General features: G+C 30.8%; 1 protein-coding gene and 1 pseudogene across 2 annotated transcripts; both read right to left on the reverse strand.

The window, feature by feature from the left end:
- Positions 1-3802: 3802 nt before the first annotated feature.
- On the reverse strand, positions 3803-6130 carry LOC111014240 (pentatricopeptide repeat-containing protein At2g01510, mitochondrial pseudogene; annotated as a pseudogene).
- Positions 6131-7221: 1091 nt separating this feature from the next.
- On the reverse strand, positions 7222-14220 carry LOC111014333 (P-loop containing nucleoside triphosphate hydrolases superfamily protein). 2 transcript variants are annotated; one of them, XM_022289021.2, is made up of 23 exons: positions 13949-14220; positions 13718-13847; positions 13372-13530; positions 12937-13286; positions 12694-12832; positions 12509-12606; positions 12254-12410; positions 11882-11951; positions 11699-11775; positions 11368-11421; positions 11212-11292; positions 11024-11135; positions 10862-10948; positions 10599-10774; positions 10328-10489; positions 10081-10188; positions 9725-9883; positions 9555-9638; positions 9274-9479; positions 9088-9189; positions 8492-8601; positions 8153-8304; positions 7222-7789 (listed from the first exon to the last, which is right to left on the reverse strand). In XM_022289021.2, exons 1-23 carry the CDS (start codon positions 14005-14007, stop codon positions 7589-7591), a joined length of 3033 nt encoding a protein of 1010 aa, XP_022144713.2. In that variant the 5' UTR covers positions 14008-14220; the 3' UTR covers positions 7222-7588. The 2 variants fall into 2 exon arrangements, with proteins under 2 accessions (XP_022144713.2, XP_022144712.2); XM_022289020.2 differs by having other exon boundaries at positions 12937-13289.
- Between the last annotated feature and the right edge of the window lie 9615 nt (positions 14221-23835).

The following is a 23835-nucleotide window of genomic DNA, read 5'->3' on the forward strand; positions in this document are numbered from 1 at the left end:
TATGTTATAATTGATTTTTATGGGTTAAAATTGATATTTATAGCTATCCTATATTAGTTCCATAAATTAAATATATATATATATATATATAGAAAAAAAAATAAAAAAGGAATAAGCTCATATTATATAGATAAATAAAATAAAATAAAAAACTAAAAAGGAAGACTAAATTGACTGTGTAGATGAGGAGATGGAAAAAGGGAAGACTAATGAACTAAAAAAAATTAAGATGGAAAATTTTGTTATTTTTCCCGTAAATTCTCACTTCTCAAAGTTTGCTTAGCTAGCTCATTATCTTGACAAAGTATCTCTAACATGTTGTTTAAAATTTAATACAATAAATTAGACTTAGGAATTCCAACTTCCGACTTCAAACGAAAGAGTAAGTATCAATTACCGTTGAATTATGCTCATGTTAACATGTTATTATGACTTTATTTTACTTATTGATTTTATTTTAATTCAATTTTGGATGATTTATTTGTTGATTTTTGTGACGTAAAAAATCACAAAAGACTCAAAACTCCGTAGGATGCCCCAATCCTCGGACATGGCAAAATTTTTGGTTTATTTTGGCCTAAACCAACCAAAGCTAACCCATTTACACCTCTAATTAGTTTTTTTGAAGAAAATAAATTTAATTTAACACTTATTCAATTTGATCAACTTAAAACTTTAAAGGAATGTGTTTAATTTACTAATTAGGTTTGCATAACTAGGGACGACTAAGAAAATAATCAACATTTTCATCAACTAGTATCAACAACATGACTAAACTTAATTCAAAATCTTGGGATATAATTAAATTTTGGCTTTTGTACTTTTAACTTCAGTTCATTTTGATTCATGTATTTCCAAATATCCATTTTGGTCATTGTACTTTTAAAACTTTTGTTTATTTTAGTTCATATACTTTCAAATTGTCAATTTTGGTATTTACACTTTGAAAAAATAACCATTTTGATTCCTATTTGGAAAATTTTAACACAAATTTTATACACAATGAAAACCTCTTAATACAAATTTATAGCTATATTTCAATAAATTTAGTGAGTAAAGTGTTAGGCTAAAATTTCGATCGAAATAAATTAAATGAAAGTGAAATGACAAAAATTGTCACTTTTAAAAAGTATATGGGAAACAAACGTTTCAAAAGTACATCAACTAAAATGAATAGAAATGGAAAGTATAATAACTAAACTACAAAAAGTTGAGAGTATGACCAATTAAACCTTAAATTTTTTAAGATCAAGAGACTAATTAACAAACTCATTCTCAATTTTTAGCAAATAAAATATTTATTGGAAAAAGAAAACCTGAAATTCCTCAAAACCAAACCGAAAACCACCTAAATAGTTGATGAAAATCATGTGGCTGTTATTCTCTTTTAAAATTTATTTTTAATAAGATAACAAATTAGATACTAAGATTAGGTTTGAATGTTGTATTTGGAAGCAACACTTGAAATGTGTTTTCTACTTTCAGAAATAAAAACAGTGTTATCTAATGTTGAAAATAAGTTTGGCAGACAAAAAAAAAATGGCAAAAGATGTATTAAACAATATATAATGTTTTAATAATATATTTTAAAGTTAGGTGTAAATAAAAATGTTATAATACTAAATTAATCAATTAGGATTTCCAAGTGTTCCTTAGGTGTACGTGTCGAACGATGTAGTGATTTTAACTCACCGTTAAAGGTACAAGTTGGCTAAATTTATAATGGAGGAATCGCACGTGGAGAAATAAATAGTCCTACTTAACCCACTTCTCATCCCAAATTTTGAATCTTTTTTCTTTGTTCGTCCTCATTGGTTACGATTATTTTGGATATAGTTTAATGATTAAGATATTAGTCACATCTTCTGGAGTTCAAAGGTTTGAATTACCATTCTCACATTTCTAATATCGTATTCTTTTTGTACCAGAAGGATTAATTTAACCTTTAATTGGGCTATTTCGAACCCCAACCTTGTCTTTCAGCTTAATGAACCACACGCCTAACTCCATTATATGGCCTTAACTCCTTCCTTTACTAAATTATTGATCATAAAATCCAATTCGTTTGTTTAGCTGATTTTGTATAAGCATTTTTTGTCAAATTAAACTTTCCAACAATGAGTTTCTTAGCATGGTTTTATAAGTTGGTAAATGGACCTGATTAGACCTACAAATCAAGAATTTTAATTGTAAAACATTTATATAATCATTTCTTACGAGGATGGTCTTTAGCGAATGGTTCATAATCATAGTTGGAGAAAATTCTTCGGAGCTTAAACTTTGGGGTGGGTATGGAAAGACTATTTACGATACTAACCCAATAAGAATGACACATTTCCTCTCCCTATGGTCTAATTTAATTTTTTTTAAATGATGAAGCTACATAAAGATAAAGATAGTACGATAGTATTGTAGTTACATAATCCTCTTGCCAAAAAAAAAAAGTTAAAAGAAAAAAAAACATATCGGGGACACCAACATAGTTCTACATCTATCGAAAGAAGAGAAGATCTATGATACATAAGTAAAATTAGATCTATGCCGGCTTTTTGAGGGGATAAAAATATTAATAGGAAAATACTAAGAATATTATCAAGAGATTACAAGAGTACATTATTCATTTGGGTTGGAGGGATTTTAGTCATACAAATGTTTTATTTCATTTCCTATCTCCCAGTTCTAATTCCCATTGTATTCACTCTAAAAGTACTTTCAAATATACTCTGAGGAAAGAAAATGTAAAAATGGAGAATTGATGAAACTATTTTGAGAAGTAAGACAGTTGATTGAATTAACAATAATATGGTAATTTGATGTTGGTATGAAATTAGATCCCGAAGAAGGTTATAGTTGACGCTCAAACTAAATCCATGAATTCAATTGATAACGAAGAAGAAAGAATTGGAATTGATCAATATATTTCTCTCGAAACAAATGAAAACAAAAGAAAATAAAAGACGAAACATAAATCATGGATCAACTAAGCCCTCTCGGGGACTTGCTAAGAATAAGAAAGAGGAATATCATGTAAATACCATGGAATAAGGTTTGATTCTATTCATGGAAATTACGTAAATATTTCCTTCCAAAAAGAGAAATCCGAAACAATTTTAAATTTAAAAGGCAAAACCCCTCCTTTGTTGACAGCTACTTCTGGAGAAAGAAATGCAATCTAAAGGTTTCTGTTGTTTGAATTTTGGATTTGTCAAAGATTTTTTTGAAATTTTAAGTGTTGTCCAGAACCTTCTCCCTAAAGACAATTTCTAACACAATTCAAAAGCAGTCTTCTTAAAAGATGATTCCTCCAATTCAAATACATTCGACTTTAAAATAGTTTCAATACTATCTATGGTAGGAAAGATCAAACTCATGCACCCAAGAAATATCTTCCCTTGTTTTACAGCATTATTAGTTTTTAACACTTGCTCATCAATTTTGTTGAAATACCCTCTAAAGCTATGGATTCAAGTCTTACTTTGAAAACTTAAAATTGCAACTCCTTAGTGTGTTCAGGAACTAGCTTTAGAGTGGGCGAAATCTTTGGATTAGTGAGAGTGGACCATGAGCATAATGCAATGAAGGGAGCCCCAATACCCCGATTGATCAAAAATATTTAAGGTTTTTAAATACTATTTTGGTTGAAGATCACTTGAAGAATAAGATTATAATCTCTATCTAGAATATATATGTCCTGGACAACAAAAATCCCCATTAATACTGCTCGAGTGCTATATTCATAGGTTAGTGGTCCGTCCTATCTTAGTAGTTGTACAGAGTATTCCTCAGCATCGTATAGAATAAATTATCTTAAGGAAACAACTATCAGTTGAATTCAGACTAATAGATCTCATTGTTCTATAATGATTCTCTTCTAACAAATCCTATAACAAAACGGCATTGGCATCTATATTCAAGACAAACTTTCCAATCAAATAATGATTGTGTTGTATAGTAAATAACAAAGAAAAAAAAACTAACCTTCAATGATGGAGAAGCATCTGATAGAAGTTCAAGGTTTCGTCTACTACAGACCAGGAGGCTCTTGGAAGAGTGCCAATTACCAATAATCCCTGCACGAGCAAGCCCCGTCCTTGAAGTGGTGAAACCGGTTGGCATCGCGTAGTACAATCGTTCTCTGTTCAATAGATGATACAAATTTGCAAAATGTATGGCAGTCACCACAAACTCTAAGATTCTTTGTAATCCTTATGGGATTGTCTTGAGGTATAGCTATTAACCCAAATGCAATTGCCAACTTTTCACTATGTGCAAACAGAAGTCCTTGTTTCACTTCCTCATCAACATCATGCAGCACATAATTCGTATCCGGGACATAGCCAGCGAACTCGAGCTTCTCACCCAATCGTTTCAGCTTCTCATAAATCTCACCTGACCTGGGATGTGTTTTATCTCCAACACTGAACTGATATAGTTTTGCATCCACCTCAATCCATGTCCAACCAGGAATCTTCTTTAATCCACCCTTAGTCATCAAATCTCTTGTTTTTGCCATATCCTCCCACTTGCCAGCATTTGCATATATATTTGAAAGCAATACATAATGCCCTGGGTTCTGAGGCTGCATCTCGAGAAGAGACTTCGCCACCCTTTCTGCCAAATCTAGACGCCGATGAATCCGACATGCCCCCAACAATGCTCCCCATAGCCCCTCATCTTTCTCAACTGTCATGCTTTCTATCAATCTCAAGGCCTCCTCAAACCTTCCTGCTCGACCTAAGAGATCAACCATGCAAGTATAATGTTTTACATCTGGTCTCACACCGTACTCGTCTGACATCAAGGAAAAAAATCTGTGGCCCTCTTCAATTAGACCGGCATGACTACAAGCATATAACAATGACACAAAGGTGATCCTATTTGGCAATATCCCGCTGCTTAACATCATCGGGAATAACTCGAGCGCTTCTCTACCTTGCCCGTGATATCCATAGGCTGCAATCATGGCACTCCATGTAATGACATTCTTCACTTGCATCTGATCGAAAATCTCCCTTGCCCATTCAACATCTCCACATTTCGCATACATATCAATCATTGCCGTTCCCAAAATTACATCCAATGAAAACTTAGTTCCATTAATATAGTCATGAACTGCTCTGGCCTTATTCATGGCGCCCAACTTTGCACAAGCATAAACAACTGTTACCAACGCCACTTTATCCGGGACAATACCTTCATCTCTCATCCTATCAAACAAAACCAATGACTCAAAAGCACTACTGCATTCAGCCAAGGCACCAATCATAACCGTCCATGTCACAAGGTCTCTCTTGTGCATTTTATCAAACAATTGGCGGGCGTCATCAATCACTCTACATCTAGAATACATATCAACAAGAGATGCACAAACAAAATGGTCATAATCCAACCCACATTTCAAAGTGGCGCAGTGAATGAGCCTTCCAAATTGCAAGTCCTTCAAATCCCTGCAAGCCCTTATAACAATGGGCAATGTATAGTTATCAAATGGCATCCCACAACGAAAAAGCTCCCTGAACATCCCAAAACAAGAAGAAAAATCCCCAATTTTGGCATACCCACCGATTATAACACTCCAGCTATAAGGGTCTCTCTCAGTCATTTTGTCGAACAGGTCACGTGCATCCTCCAAGGCGCCATGTTGGGTATACGCGAAAAGAAGTTTATTAGCAATCGCGAGGTTCCTGAATATGCCATTGGAAGCAATTCGGGCATGAACTTGCCTGATTTGAAAGAGATTTCTGCAACTCAGGAGCGCAGTTATGTATCGTCTGGGGTCAAATTGGAGAAGGAAAGAAGATTGGGATTCTTGGGTAGAGAAGTTCGGTTCATTTGAGGGGTTATTTACATCGAACAGGGAAGAAGAAAGAGAAGTTTCTTCCGCTGTTGTTGTTTCAGAAACCGAGAAAAATCGAAGCTTTCCATGGTTGACGAAAAATCTCTGGCCTTTGGATCTGAGCATGTGAATTATGGCGGTAATCGGAGAAATTTGAAACCGCTAACGATTTTTTAAAAATGCATCGCGGTCCCGTAAACTAAATTCAAATACACCATGAGAAAGAGCTTTTTTTTTTTTTTTTCCTTTTTTCTTTTGACAAGTATATACCACGAGAGCTGAAATCTGGTTCCACGGGTAAATTGAAATTTTCAATTAAACGGGGATGAAAATATACTTTACTATAATACTAAATTTTTTTTCAAAAAAGACTATATATATTTTAGTTAAATTCAGTCCCTAAATTTGATAACTTCCATTAAATAGTTTTCGGCTCAATTTTACCACAGGGATATACCATGTAAATCAATAAATATATTTTTTATCACTTGAAATTCATCATTTTATTTAGAACGATTTGATTTACAACTATGTTCGTATTGACTCTTTATTTTAATTTAAGAAAGTATCTACTACGTAGTAGTATGAAAAATTTTCTCCTATCTTTTTTAAAATCTCTCAAATAAGATTGTACTTATTCAAGATAGGAGTACTCTTTCCTTAATTTCTACCGGTTCCTACTTAACTTTAATTTCGTTGTGCTTTTTTTCCCTCAACTGAGATTGAGAATTCAAAAAAACATCAACTTTAGCTAATTAAATGATCTCTATGATTTAAAAAGAACCTCTTGATTTAGTTTTTTAATCATCTTTCCTTTTACTTTTTATTTGAGTAACAATTAATTTTTGAATTTTAATTTAATTTTCTACTAGTACTTTCAAACCAATAATAATTTGATATCTAAAATTTTTTTAGTACACGACAATTTAGTACTTGTAATTTAAAATTTATAATAATTTAATCTAAGTCGTAAAAAATCTCATTGATGACTTTTATTATGTAACAATTTAGCCTGGTAGTTTATAAGCACATTGTCCTCATCATCTTATCCATCTACGTAATATAAACCTCATTAAATCATAAAATATTTCTTACCATAAAAAATAAATTGTTGCAAATTTTAAACTACAAAAACTAAATAGTTATATACTAAAATTCAAAGACTAAATTGTTATCAATATTTTTAAAGTGAAAAAACTATATTATAATTTAGATACCAAATGTGATTTTCAATCCAAAAAATGAGAATCCTTGTATAAAAAAAACATTTAAAATTGACAAAATCCCAACTCAAGTAGATTTAATCCACAACAATACATTTTAACCCCGATTCAATTGAATTTGTCACTTCAAAACACAAATAAAGCACAAAGAGAACATAGAAGTAGGCAAAAAAAACACTATTTTGATCAAAGAATCTTCCCCTAAACTACAACAATCTTGTATTTCTGAAAAATAAAGATTTAAATGGAGGACATTTTGCCTTAATATACATTCATTCATTCATTCCAATAACAGAGCCCCATTTCCTTGGTAAATCTCAAGACGAGATTTATTAATTCTTAACCCTCCACCACACTTTTTTACTGTGTATTTCCTCCTCCCCACCCACCCTCTTCTTCTGCATCATCCAGCCCTGTAGTAAATTTTCTTTCTAGTAGTAACAACAAATAACAGTTTACAGTAGAAATACAGTTACAAATACTCAACTTCCCAGCAGATTTTGATTCTTCTACCATACCACATTGCCGATCAGTTGCGCTCCAAAAGCGGTGCTCGCGGTATAAGTGATGGTTTCAGTTCCTTTCCATTACTCAATGATTCACAAGAATGGTTTTCCCGGAATTCCTCAACAAGAGCTTCCATTGGCATGGCACGGAGCGACTCGATCGTACTCTTGCTCGGAACGTCTGGTTCACATCGTGCTGGGGTGCTACCAGTTGGCTCATAGTCCTAAATACCACATTTGAGAAGATTTTGTTTTAGAGAGATGTATAGTTTCAAGTGCTGAAAGAGCTAAAGAGAGCTTATTGACTAAGCCAAAACTAGCATTAGAAAGCTAGAAGTTCCACAGAACTTGAAGATTCATGACAAAAGAAATCATATTTTCTGTGAATGTTGGATCAGCAAATTTAAGAGAGCCATTGAATTTGTGGAAAATGAGAGGGAAAGAAACTACTACTATTTATTCAGGGCATGTTTAGTTGGTAACCTTCTTTGATTCTTGTTTCTCGTTTTTTGTTTCTTTTTTCCTTTTTTATTGAAAAAAAAAACAGAAACATGTTTAGTAATCCGCTTTTAATAGTAATAACTCACCGAGTACTGCTGCCGAAATGTATCTTTCGCCTTTTCTTCAATGGCAGAAACTTGGCAAGAGTGACCATCCCGGAAAGCCTCAATTGTATCTGTATGAGTTTTGACAGTATCTAATATACCAGAGATAGAACCACGCTCTTGTTCAGAAAAGCCTACCAACCAAAGCATCAACAGACATGGCATGGTTAATATTTTGGAAAATAGAACTAAATTTGGATTATCAGTCAAAAAATGTCAACTATAAGAAGAATTAGGTAGATACTTGTATCAAGTTTCGGTTTCAATATTATACTTAAAATGATGACCGTGCTTAAAAAATTGGGAATCTAGAGTACTCACCATCAACTTGTTGGAGAGTATCTTCAATGTTCGCCATCATGTCTTGCTCAGCTGCAGATCGCTCAGAAGTGATCTCAGCATCATGTTGCTCATTACTATCACAAGCACCTCTGGTAAAAGAAAAATGAATCATTACATCAATTTTAAAAAAGATTAAAATATGACACAATACGAATACAGTGATACGTCATTTTCTAAAAATTTAGGACACAAATACTGGAAGCACACATTTATTAAAGTATAGAATTTTATTAAGTAAATCAAATTTTTAAACCTCTATGCATTTTTATGTTAAAACAATGAGTTTGATGTACTTTTCTTTCCAAATTTATTATTTTGACTTGTATTATTGTTTATATATTTTTCTTATGCTTGACAAGTACGTGTTTAACAAGTTTCAGGTCTATATTCACTTTGTACAAATATTGTAATCACATTTATCAAGCTAACGAGTATCTGATATGCGTCCAATAAGTGTCAGAGTGTATCAGCATGTCCAACATGAACACGTTGCCCAAATTAAAGTGCTCGTGCTTTAAAACTTCAAAAGCATGAAAATCAATGTCAAGTAATTAACGAAAGTTGTTGACTCTTACCTCACAACTGAGACCACATCTGAAACATGTTTACTTCCCATGTCATTCAAAGACTCTTGTGTTCTGTTCCACTGCTTGAGAGCCGATTCTGTAGTACTTACACTGCATAAGATTTTGGGAGGGAAACCTATATTAGAACAGGGCAACTATGATCCAACAAAATCATAATGAAGACTAAAAACTTGCCACTGCTGCAGAAGTGCTTCCATCCGACAATGTTTAGCAGCAGAAAAGTCAGCACTGTCTCTTGTCTCATTCTCAGTTTGTGTAGCAAACACCTGCCATTTGCGCTTTGCATCTGTAGCCATACCTTCCATTGAGAAAATATATCCATCCAAAAACGTCTTGTTTACACTGGCAGTTTCTTGAAGACCAGTGAGCCTTGCATCCACCTGTTGCACCAATCATTAAGTGAAAATCTATTTCCCTACTGCAAAATTTCACATCATAAGTTTCTTTTTACATACCAGTTCTTTTTGACGACGAATGTGACAAGACACCAAATTGGTCATATCAGCTATAAGTTTCTCCGCATCAGATCTTGATTGCTCCTGTAAAAGAAAAACAAAACATCAAATAAATTTCTATGTATACCTAAAACCTATTTAGGTAAGGAAATGTATACGGTATACCACACCTCATAAACTTTTTGGAATTCTGCAATGCTTTTCATCTGGATCTCTTCAGCCTCTGCTGCATGATTTCCCAGTCTCTTTGATTCTTCGGTCAGCTTAGTGAGGAATTCTTCAATATATTCAGAAATACTCTTCGTTTGATCAATAGTAACATGGAACCTCTGTTCAATTTGAAATCAACAAAAAAGATATAAGGAGTTTCATATATCAATAAAAATAATAATGAGTAACAAAATATGGCACGCAAAACATTTTTCACACAGATCTTGTGAAGCTGAATATATATGACGACAGACACTATTAAAAAAGACAAAACAGTAACAAAAATGAGTGGTCAACTGTGGAGAGAAGGAAGAACCTGTCGCAATTCCCTTGCAAACAGAGCCATTTCTTTCTGATGAGTTGAAAGGGTACTCTGAAGATTGTCCAGTGTCGTAGATGCTTCACGAGCCTCTGCTGTCAGAAACTAATTTGCGAGAGATATCAACTTCAATGCAAGTTACTTCGCATATTACTTATGATATTAAAAAGATTAAATATAAAGTACAAAAATCATGTATGAGATTATCTGACAATAACAGTAAGAAATAAAATCTTCTACATACTTCTTCAATAGAGCTGGCACTAGAAGAAGCCAAAACGGTAATATCTTCTAAAGTGGCATTTGAGTTGGCTTTGTGCAAGCGAACAACATTTTGCAATGCCTCAATATGGGAGACATATAACGTCCTGGATGAAGACAATTTTTTCTTCATGTCCATAATTGCCTAAAAGACAACAATACCATAATGTCAAAATGACAACTTCAACAAAAACAACAAGCTACTTTATTACCATTCGATCATAATTCACAAGGTTCATACTTCTTTCTAATACCTTTTCATGTTTGCCGAGAAAAGAATGACATATCTTTTCAACACATTGAAGATGTTCATTCTGTCGAGACAAGGACGTCGAAACCATATTGCAAACAGAGCCAATTTGTTGTGCAAGCTCAATTTGATAATTATCAACTACTGCTCGATTCTCTGTATTTAGCTTATCCTCTCTACCTATATTTTATAATATTTCAACATAAGTTAGCCAATTTAAGTTAATAGTAAAGATAGTATAAGTGGTAGATGACATCACTAACTGACCAATTTTCATAAACAATGAAGCATTATCTTGAAGAGCCTTCTCCAGATCCGAGCGAAGAACGCATGCTTGATGAGCCAAAGCATTCTCTGTTTTGCACGTTCAAATTAAAGTTCTATACTCGTAAAGTATCAAAATGCAAAGAAGTAGAGATATATAAGTACCTGCTTTTCTCTGCTCAGAAATAATAAAATCTTTTTCCTTCAAAAAATAATTACATTTCTTCAACTCTTCCTCAGCGTTCATAAGCAACTTTTGCGTTTGACATAGAGTTTTCTGTATTATTCAAGTGACTAATTAGACCAACGTAAAGCAAACGTCAAATTTCACAGCTGATAGGTAAAAAACTCACCTCCGTAGAATCAAGTTTTTTGCTCAAATCCGAGCAATGTGCTGCTTGAATATTATTTTTGTCTTGTAATTCCTCTAATTGCTGTTTAAATAATTGGCCATTAGTAACGAATGCAAGAACAGCAATTGCAATATAAGCTTAAGTAAAATGAGCCACCTTCTGATAAGTTTCAATTGTCACTCCCATTTGCTCAATCTGGTCGGCCATTGCCTAAGAAAGCGAAAAGACACTTGTAAAGAAGACTTATAAAGGTTTTCATGCTAACAAAAATAAGAAATATTCCAACGAAGCTGAAAAAATCCACTCTCCAAACAGGACAAATAATATACAAATAAATGCAGTTAGTACAAATTCAAAGAACATTCCAACAAAAAAAAACAATTAAAATAAATAATAATATATGATAATAAAGGAGAATAAGAAGAGTCGGCGTGAAGAACACCAAAAGAGATGATAACGAAATGTTAAAAAATAAAAATAGCCCAACCTTTCTCTCACTCTCCTCTTGTTGGTATCGTTCCTTTGGGATATAAACACCATTCTTTTCACGAGCGGCATAAACCTCTGGGAAATAAGGACAGTGTTTCACTCGCTCCGTTAGCAGATAAGGGTAAGATAAAACCCAACTACTTAACTATCGACATCGAAAAGCAAATCCAAGCCATCTCACCTGCCTTCAAACGGTCAATTTCACCATAGAGATCCTTGATAAGGGTAGATTTCATCATTTTTTGATTTACCTAACAAAATAACAGGGAAATGAAAAACGGCACAAGTTTAGAACTTGCAAAAAGCCAATCTACACAAACTTAGATCCTTGATAAGGGTAGATTTCATCATTTTATGATTTACCTAACAAAATTACAGGGAAATGAAAAAAGGCATAAGTTTAGGCCAATCAACCCAAACTCTTCAAATTTAATTAACGCACAAAGCTCAAAGCTAAAAGTTTCCAACAAAAATCAAAATGAGAATTTTCAGGGAAAAGCATTTGGCATAATCTTATGATTACAAACACTGAAAAACGAAAAGTAGATCGAACCTCTGGCTTATTCTTAATATTTTTGGCCCTGTGGGCATAATCTAGCGTACTCAATGTTTCTTCAAGACAATGAACAGCTGGAGACACTGTGGCAATTATGCAAGTCTTGGTTCTTCCTCCAAGTGAATCTCTGAGCAACCGTGTGAGCTTGCTATCCCTGAAGTTGGATAGATAGTTATTGAGAATTGTAATGTGGAATGAAAAAGAGATGAAACATCATAAGAGCTCATCAAAGCAGTGCCACTAGCAGCTAACCTATATGGGATATGCCCAAGATGCTCTACTAGAGCATTGATCACTCGCCCCAATGTTAATAAACTTTTATTGATCTCCCCGGCTTCTCTAGCACGACCCTGTATCATCATAACTAAGAATTAAAAACACAACGGACACCATATCTTTAGTTTTACTACAGAGAAAACAATTGAAACTTCTGCTACCTCTCGGGCACCAGAACGAGATATGTTTTCTGATCCAGCCAGATCCACCAAATTCAGCTTGCCACATTTAATCAGTTCTTCACCTTCTGGTGTTGCTTCCTTAATGTGTATTGTTATGGAAAAGAGAGAATGTGACCGACTGAAATACCAAAGAACATGATCATTTTGAAACAATTTAACTTATCTACAGAAACTAGCAAGACAAAGACGATATCAAAGACTGACTTAAAGCTAAGATGATACCTTGATTGCTTATTTAACAATGTTTCTGCAGTGCGACGTTTTGCCGATCCTCGTTCAAGTAAGGTAAAAATTTCACTGGCACTAGTAACAATTTCCTCCTCTAGACCTCTCACAAGAACACCCCCTTTGCCATCCTCCATTAAGGGTAGTTGCTTTTTCTGCTTCTCCTCCAAAGCAACTTTTGTAATCTCCTCTGGAGCAAGTAAATCCGTAATCTCCTCATTGTACAACTCCAAGAAAGTAACCTTCACGCTGTACTCTGCACACTGGCCCTCTAGAGTGTCAAAAATCTGCTTCACGGTTCTAGGTATAACTCCTGCTTCCGGAGGCAACTCTCCATTTGGACCACTCTGCTATATTACAAGATCAAATTAACAGAACTAATCAACCAAATAGGAATCAAGAGCACCAATATCAGGTAGCCCTATAAATTACCTTTGATCTTTTGCATTCCCCTTCCATTGTGTAGGTTTTCCCTGTACCAGTTTGGCCATACGCAAAAATTGTACAATTGAAGCCTTCTAACACTTCATTGACTATGGGAACTACTGCTTGCTCGTAAAGGTCTCTCTGCTTAGCAGAAGGACCGAAAACCTAAGGCAAACCAGCAAACAAGAACCATAAATTGAAATTAAGATTTGCACCACCCCCAAGCTAAATCAAAGAAATGTTCAAAAAGATATGAAAATGATGCATCCAAGGTGCCGAGTTCTCTTTCCTGGCGGATTGAAGGTACAAACAGAATTGAAAAGTAAAATCCCAACACTTTAGAACTGAGTACCTTATCGAAAGTAAAAACCCTATCAAAATGCTTTCCGGCAATATTTTGAGACACCGTCACCTCTCTAGAAAAGTCATTGCAAGTGACGACTTGCGGTGCGTTACTTCTTAGTTCTTCATCGCTAAAAGGCCTGCAAAAAAAGGGGGGGCGAGTCCGACGAGATTAAGACAACATTACGAAAAGAAATTCAACTAAACCATCAGAGGAGGTTGAGAAAAATCCATCGGATACCTGCATCGTAGAAGAACCTGAACATTTACCCCCTTCTCCTTCTCGTGACGACCAGCCATTTTGATCGGCGGCGAGGAATAGAGAATCAATGTAGTGAAGAAATAGCAGAGTTGTGAGTTCGTCACCTACAAAAACTAGATCTGCTCTGATTCTTCGATGTCTCTCTCTAATGGCGTCTTCTCTCTCTCTCTCTCTCTCTCTCTCTCTCTCTCTCTCTCTCTCTCTCTCTCTCTCTCTCTCTCTCTCTCTCCCTCTGTGACGCTCCGAAATAAGAACAGGCGGGATGGAAGCAAGAATTTGAATTTTGGAAAGCCGCTCTGTGTCTACCGTCTAATAGATCGACGGGATAGACGTTGGGAAACGTTGATCCGACGGTCCAGATCGCGTTCCATCCACCTTGTTTTCATTTGACAGAAATGCCCTGGAGATTTGGGTTTAATGTCCGTTTTGACCCCCAACTTTTCTTGTAATAACAAATTTATGTCCTGGCCTAGAGGCTCTCAAAGCCCATGTTCCGAAACAGATGTTGGGCCGGGTGTGGCCCGATAATGCACGGCCTCTGCCTGGACAAATTTATAAGAATCAATGTAATTAATTTGTTTAATCCTTAAAAGAGAAAATATCAGAAAGGCGTTTTTTTCTTTTTTGTGTAAACCTTTGGATTGATATTTAAAAAATGACATCGAACATTCAAGTTGAGAGATCAATTTTTTCTTTTTTTCCTGTTGAATTATTTTGAAATTATAGACTAAACTAACAATTTTTTTATTTTGATTAATTAAATTAATTATAGGTTCTACGGTTAAAATTTTTAAATCAATGGAAGAAATTTTCGTTCCACGTGAAATATTGACTTGGATATAATTCATATGGTTATGGCATTTTGAATTCCTACCTCGCGTGTCAAAGTGATACTTACCACTAGTTGACATATATCTTCAACCAACAGGTTGTGAGTTAAATTATAAAAAAAAAAAAGATCTACGTTTGTCTTTTTTCTATAATTTAAATAATAATTTTGTCACCTCATTTGAAAACATATCTAAATTTTGTAGGAAATATCAAAAACAAAAATATAAACTACTTTTTTTCGGTTTTCAAAATTTAACATGGATTTTAAAAATGTTTATACAAACTATACAACAGAACAAATAATTGTATAGGTGAGAGTAATATTTTTAAACTTAATTTTTAAAAACATAAATAAAAAATGAAATAATTATAAAAGAGGGTGTTAACTAGCCATTTAAATTTAAAGTTAAATTTGATGATTTTTTTCCTTCGTATATATCTCCTCGAAATTAAAAGTTTAGGTTAAAATTAATTGTTTGAATTAAATATATAGGTAGAAATGTCTATTAATTTTTCGTATAACACAAGTCACGTTCACTTATTTCTTGCGATCAAATGTAACATCATAAATACATTTATTAGCTTGTGTAAATATGGGTTGAATAATGTATTAGTTAATTTACATCAACTCTTTAAATTAGAATAGGTTGGAATTTTAATGTATGCATTGTACGAACAACTCATTTATTTACACGTAATTTGTACTTTGTACCTTACGTGGGCAACTCCCTAAAATGCTCTCTCTTTGTTTTATTTTTATAGTTCCTATTTTTCACATATTCGATTTTCGAAGTCAGACTAGACTGTTTAGTTGGAAACTCGAATTTTATTTTTTGTTTTCAAATTCATTGAATTAAATTGATTCAATCTGTGATCCAAACAGTAGAATTTCTAAAAACGATTTTTTTATATTTTTAGTGTTTTCAGATTCAGAATTTGAAATTTTTAAGATGCATGATTACATTAAAAATATAAAAACTTTGATAAATATATTACTACATATTATAAACTCATTTTATGTTTGTTAAAATTAAAACAGGTAAAATATAAAGTATTCTAAATTATATAACCTTATAAAATAATAATTCTACAACATTTAAAAAAAATGTTAATAAATTAATTAGTATAAGTTTAAATTAAACTAAAATTTAGTTTGTAACTGCTACTAGTTTACAAATATATACTAGACAAACAATTTTTTAAATTTAGATTCAATTACCAAATCTGTTATCAAACATATATCTTAAAACACTGAAAACAAATTTTTGTTTTATGATTATCAACTCACCCTAAATTATGAACTTTTATTTTAGATTTGATGGATTCCTGATTTATTTGACATTCAGTTTTTTTTTTAATTAACAAATTTATTAGACTGAAGATTACATTTTGTACCTAATAGCTACAAGGTTTGTGAATTTAAAAAATGTCTAATAAAACTCGGTAGACAAAATTGAATAATAATGAAGTTAAAAGACCTATTAGACACTTTTAAATTTTGTGGACCTATTAGACATTAAAAATTTTGGATCCGTTGCATTTGGTAATTATTTCTTGTTTTTAAAAGAAAAAATGATAAAAAAATCTATTTTTCTTTTATCTTTCTATATAATTTTAGAAACGTTTAAAAATACTAGAAATAAAAAACATAAATAATTGTCCTAAAATAGGAAAGAAAAATAAAAATGTTACGAAACAATAGATAAATTTTTTTATGAAATTCAGAGACATTGCGTGCGCGTGAATGTGTTAATGTTTTCACTAAATTTATGTAAGCTGGTAATTGATATTTTCTAATCTCTACTTTATTGCAAAATTTCCTCTCATCCATTTCCTGCCTTATGCTTCAACAAGAACATGATATACACATGAAGAGCATTGTTCAACCATTGCATTAATAATTTTTAAATTCAATCTCTTGTTAATATAATTAATATAATTATTAAATACTATTTTGATCTATGTATTTTTTATGTTAGTTTATTTTTGTCCTTATATTTTTAAAATATTTTTATCTTTTTACTTTCAATTCTGGTTCACTTCAGTATACGTATTCTCAAAATGTCTGTTTTAATTATTGTACTCTTAAAAGTGATTAATTCCATTCTTTTCTTTTTTTTTTTTAGAATTTCATCATAAAATTTATATACAATGGAAATCATTCAATACAAATTTATGGCTACATCTTAAAAAATTTAGTGGATGAAGTGTCTCGTTAAAACTATGATCGAAAGAAGTGAGATAAAAATAAAAATGAATGACCAAAATCGTAACTTATTAATTAAAATTATCTACCAAAATGAACGTTTTTAAAAATATAGAAATTAAAATAACAAAAGTTAAAAATAGATATTTAAAGTACATAGACAAAAATGAAACCAAAACATAATGTAAATCGACAAAAATAGTATTCAAACTTTAATTTAAAATAATTAATGATGTGTACCTTTTTTAACTATTTTTGTAGCCCAAATGAACTTTTTTCTTATTCCTTTTTATGTTTTCTAGAATTACTTGAAATGAATTTAATGTATATTCACTAACTTTTTTTCTCTTACAACAACCAATAAGCCGAATTTCAAAAGACAATATTACTTCTAACTCCTTCATTTTGACACATACTACTATTTCGATTGAGGGCATTATTGTCATTTGTCAACCATGATAATTGGAGTTGCACTTATTATTGTTATTCTGGAATTAAAAAATTCATATATACACTATTTTTTTCATTCATAATATAACATTACCACAATTGGAAATTTCCCTAGCTCTAAAGAATGCAATTATTTGAACAAAAATAGTCAGAAATGATTTTTTTTCAATAATTATCCTTCTTCTAGGAAGGATTGATTTGTTGTAGTTCCCTTATTCTTATGGAAGTTACTTGAGAAAATTAAAGGATTAATTGAGTTTATTTGAGTATATGTCTCATAATAATAAAATAATTTATATCTTACCAATTAAAGGTAAAAAGGGTAATCGAAAATGACTATTTCATACGTATTTTGGATGATGGGAAAGAGTATTTGGGCATTACTTGTGTAGACATTGAAATTTACCCTTAATATTCGATGGTTTGCTAAACAATTAATGTCACGAGATATTTAACAAACAATACACACGTGCAATGTTATCTAGATATGTTTTGAATAGTACTCAACTTAAAGTTGCCGTGATCATTTTGATAATGTCTATATAAATTCGTGTAAGTTCTTACTCCTCAGCGAAGGAGAATCATTATTAGTAAATAGTTTTGAAATTTTAAGCTTTAAATTTGGAAAGGGAATTCTCCAAACCTATTATTTCCAAACCATGCAATTGAGTATGATTGGGAGAAAAAGTTAAATACTATTTTAGTCTTCACATGTCCAAGTTAGTCTTCACATGTCCAAGTTTTGGTTAGGTAAATTAAGCTTTCTTTATTTTAGTTCCTATATTTTCAAAATCTCCATTTCTATATTTTTATTTTATCTATTTCACTCATAATTCTAGCATAACATTTCACTCACTAAAGTTGTTAAATGTAGTCATAAATTTATATTATAAGGTTCTCGTTGTGTATACACATTTGTGAAAACTTTATAAACAAGGACTAAATTGGTTGCCTTCTAAAAGTATAAAGATAAAAATAGGCATTTTGAAAATACATCGATTAAAATGAACGAAAATTAAAAATATATTTACCAAAATGAATGTTTCGAAAAATTAAGAAGAAATTTTATATTTATTATTTAGTTTTCAGGATAAAAAATCATTTTTCACTCCTGTATCCGACTCATGAGTTAATTGTAACTTTAAAATTTTAATTTCACCAAAAACAACATCAAATTTCAGTCAATTCGTACCTTCAATTAGTCATAGATTCTTTCTTTATTTTCTTTTTTTTTTTTGGAGATTACTATGATCATTTTTGTTATTGGGTGAGATTATTATCATACGTGTTTGTTTTTTATGGTCATGTTTGGAGTATTTTTAGCTAAGTTGTGACATAATTTTATGGTTAAGATTTAGTGTTTTTTGTAGTAGAATTCTTTTGAATCAACGGTTGTTACGGCTACACGATCAGACCATCAACAATTTTTAGAATGATATTATATGAATTAGCTATGCTCCTATCTAAAATTTTGAGGATATATTAAATTAGGGTACCATTTTATTTTTAATTTTCTATCCTCAAAATTTATGCTTTTTTTTTATAATTTAAATAGTAAAATTTTCACCTCGTTCAAAAACATATCTAAATTTTTAACCAATTTTTAAAAACAAAAATATAGACTACTTTTTTTTTCCAAAAATATAGTATACATTTTGAAAATATTTGTAAAAACTATATATAATAAAACAAATGATCGCATATACGCAGGGTAATATTTTTAAACTTCATTTCTAAGAGCATAAATAAAAAACCAAATGGTTATTAAACACGGTATTAATTGCCCATTCATAAATAAAACACGAAATGGTTATTAAATAGGATATTAATTACCCATTCAAATTTAAAGTTAAATTTGATGATTTTTTTTCCCTCTGTAATATATTTCATCGAAATTAAAATTATATGTTAAAATTAATTGTTTGAATTAAATATACAGGTAGAAATGTCTATTAATTTTTCGTGTAACATAATTCACGTTCACTTATTTCTTGTGATCACATGTAGTAGCTAATTTTCATCAACTCTTTAAATTACAATAGGTTGGAATTTTATTGTATGCGTTGTACGAACCACTCATTTATTTACATGTCATTATCTCTCCCCCTCTAAATGCACTCTTTTTTGTTTTATTTTATTGTTTTTATTTTTTAAATGACAAGTTTGGTTATCTACCTTCAGAATTAATAATTCTGATGTGTTTCTGGACACTAAATGTTGTAAGGTCATGTGGTTGAAGTTGGCCTGGACAATTTGGGATATTATAAAAAAATATATAAATTTAGTTTTTCGTTTTCAAAGTCGTGTTCAAGAGATTCTAAAATTTTTTTAAATAGGCTATAAAGTTTCAATTTTGTATCTAACAGATTCTTAACTTTAGAAGTATCTAATAAATTCATGAACGTTTATTTCAGGTCTAATTGATCTAACATTTGTTTTTTTAAATTAAAGAATATATTGACACAAGGTTACATTTTGTGCCTATTAGCTACAAGGTTTGTGAATTTTAAAATGTGTGATAAAGACTTGGCAAGCAAAATTGAATAGTGAAAGAAGTTAAAAAGACCATTAGACATTTTTAAAATTTATGTTTCCTCCTTTTTTTTAATATAGAAAAATATGATTACATTCGGTAATTATTTTTTATTTTTTAAAAAAATTAAGGAAACTTGATTCCGTCGGAAAGAAACTTGTTTTTTTTCAGACTTTTTATATAATTTTAGTAACATTTAAAAACAATGAGAAATAAGCCACCTACATAATTGTCAAATGATTAAGAATCTCAATAAAACTAAAAGCAAGAAACAAAAAACAAAAATGTTACTAAAGGAAGGAACACTTAAAAATCTTTTAGAAAATTTGTCACGCAATTGTTTTCACTAAGGGTGTATTTTGGAATGACATTAGTGATTTTGAAAATAGAGATTTAAATATGATTGATTTTTCAAAATTACTACCTTTAAAATTAATTTAAAGTGATTTTAAACTTTTTTAAAATTAATTTTTTAATTTACCAAACATCATCGATGAAAAGTGATTTTGACAATAATAGAAGGTCATCGAACACACATTAAGCTGGTAATTGATATTTTCTAATCTCTCCTTTATTGCAAAATTTCCCCTTCAACAAGAATTTAAGAAAGATAGTGAATGGGGATTGGGTTCCCAACAATATGATATACACATGAAGAGCATGTTCAACCATTGCATTAATAATCTTTAAATTCAATCTCTTGGAGTTAATATAATTATTAAATATTATTTCGGTCTATATATTTTTTATGTTAGTTTATTTTGGTCTATTTATTTTTAAAATATTTTTGTCATTTTTCTTTCAATTCTTGTTCACTTTAGTCTATATATTTTTAAAATGTTCGTTTTAATTATTGCACTCTTAAAAAGTGATCAATTTCATCCCTTCTTATAAAATTTTAACATAAATTTTATATACAATGAAAGCTCTTTAATACAAATTTATGGTTGTATTTCAAGAAATTTAGTAGATGAGATGTCACGTTAAAATTGTGATCAAAAGAAGTGAGAATAAATGAAAATGAAGAGACCAAAACAGTTATTTTCTAAAATTATCTATCAAAATGAATGTTTTGAAAGTACCGAAATTAAAATGAAAAAAATTGAAATTATATAAACAAAAATAGATATTTAAAAGTACATATAAATCGTAACGAACAAAATATAAAATAAGTCTGACGAAAATAGTACTTAAACTTTAATTTAAAATAATGAATTATGTGTACCTTTTTTAACTATTTTTATAGCCCAAATTAACTTCTTCCTCTTGATTTTCCTTTTTATGTTTTCTAGGATTAGTTGAATTGAATTTAATGCATATTCACTCACTTCTTTTCTCTTACAACAACCAATAAGCCGAATTTCAAAGACAATATTACTTCTAACTCCTTCATTTTGACGCATATTACTATTTCCTTGTGGAGGTGCATATCCTCGAGCTTCCTGTATTCTTTTGAGGGTATTATTGTCATTTGCCGACCATGATAGTTTTTTTCTTTTTTTTCCTTCTCTCTTTTCGACCACGATAGTTGTATAGTACAATATAGTTGGAGTTGCATTTATTGTTATTTTGGAATAACAAAAATCATATATACTAATTTTTTTTTCATTCATAACATAATATAACATTACCAAAGTTGGAAAATTTCCTAGCTCTAAAGAATGCAATTGTTGAAACAAAAATAATCGGAGCTTTTTTTTTCAATAATTATCCATTTTCGGATTTGAGAAAAATAAAAGATTGATTGAGTTTATTTGAGTGTATGTCTCTCAATAATAAAATCATTTATATCTTACAAATTAAAAGTTACAGTCGAAAATGACTATTTCATATGTATTTTGGATGATGCGAAATAGAATTCGAGTATTACTTGTGTAGACATTGAAATCTACCTCCCATGTTTGATGAGTTGATAAACAATCAATGTCATCCATATTTAACTACTAGTACACACATGTAATGTTATCTAGATATGGTTTTTTATAGTACTCAAATTAAAGATTACCGTGATCATTTTGATAATATCTATGTGAAGTCGTGTGAGTTCTTACTTCGAGAATCACTTTAATTTCTACTTTTATGAGTCATTGACGCAAAATTTCTTAAATGGTTCTATATTACAGTACCTCTTAAAATTTTGGAGGGTGATTCTTCAAACCTATTATTTCCAAACCACGCAAATGTACCTGATTAGAAAAAAAAATCTTATTTTAATTTTCATATTTTTAAAATGTCTATCTTTGTTTATTTTATTTCCTATATTTTCAAAATTATACTTTTAAAAATGGATCATTTTCATCACTTCATTTTCATTTTTATCTAATTTATTTCAATCATAATTTTCGCACGACACTCCATTCACTGATGTTTTTTTAAATGTAGCCATAAATTTGTATTATAAGATTTTTACTGTGTATACAATTTTATCAATAAATATCAAATTGGTCACTTTTAAAGGTACGGAAACCAAAATAGACATTTTAAAAATACATAGACTAAAATGAATAAAAATAAAAAATATAGTAACCAAAATGAACGTTTCAAAAATTAAATAAATCAAAATGAAGTAAAAAATAATAATTTTTTTAATACAGCATGTGAGAGTGAGAGTGGAGATCGAATTTACCCCCTCTCGATTTACTAAAATCCGCTAGTTTGGACAAATTTAACAAATAAGTACTTCATTATTAAATGAGTAGATCTCGGACCTCACGTCCCAATATTAAATGAATATTTGTCTCGATCATAAGCAGCGTGTCATCAAAAGGACGATTTTGACCCCAAAATTTTCTAATTCTATTCAATCGATAAAATTATAAGTAAATAATAGTAATTAATTGTAATAATATTAATAACATTAACAAAGCGGGCTCATTAAATATCACGCGGCCAGGCAGGGGCAGCTCAAGATTCGGGCAGAGCCGCCGTTAATGCAAATTTTGTAAATGGGGCATGCCCTTCTCTGCCGATCCGGTCAGTTGAATTAAATATTTTCCTTTTTTTAGTAATCATCATTTACAGAAATTTCAGTATCAAAATAAATATAATAAATGATATTTTAATCGATAGAGAGAACTTTTTATCATCCGTCCCTCTCATCTGCGCTTTAAGATACTATGGTCATTGCTGTCATTTCGCCTATTTTCCCTTAAAAATAAGTTTTGAGAAATAAATAAGAGTGTTTGATAATTTTTTTAACATTCATTTATTTTTAATGTTATGGTTATCTAATTTTGGATAAATTAACAGCAAACGAAAGTTTTGTGGATTCAACGACTCTCTTGATATGAAAAAATTGCCTAATGAAAAATAAAAGAATGCAAAATCTAAAATTAAAACTAAAGGTAGGATTGAAGAGATATATTTTGAGTAAAGTAAATGAACATGTTTATAAACGTGACCAATTTTCACTGCATTCCATTTTTTTTATGTTCGTTTTAGTTTATTAAATTCTATTACAATATTAATATTCATGAGTTTCGTTTCAAAGCCAATTGATAATAGATCTCTTATCTTTTAAAGGTGAGATCGTTAATACACATATGTCTGAACTTATAATTTAAATCGAGATTGTAATTATAATTTTTTGGGATAAATTTATGATGTATTCAATGGATCGAAGTGGTCCTTGATCGACTAGATCATGTTACGGTAGTAATACCATGGTTAGGTTGAACGTTGTTCTTAAAAAATGTCTCGGCCCCATGTTGGCATGAATCTCACATCAATATCATAACATTGAATATGATAGTGATCATGGATGGTTTTTCCTAGTAAGTGGGTAGTAGGTTGAAGTCATTCAATACTTTTCCAAACTTATTTGGGAAACTATATGACAAATTTTTG

Source organism: Momordica charantia, assembly GCF_013281855.1.
Source record: "Momordica charantia cultivar OHB3-1 chromosome 5 unlocalized genomic scaffold, Mcharantia_2.0 BLBB01000005.1, whole genome shotgun sequence".
Lineage (NCBI taxonomy): Eukaryota > Viridiplantae > Streptophyta > Magnoliopsida > Cucurbitales > Cucurbitaceae > Momordica > Momordica charantia.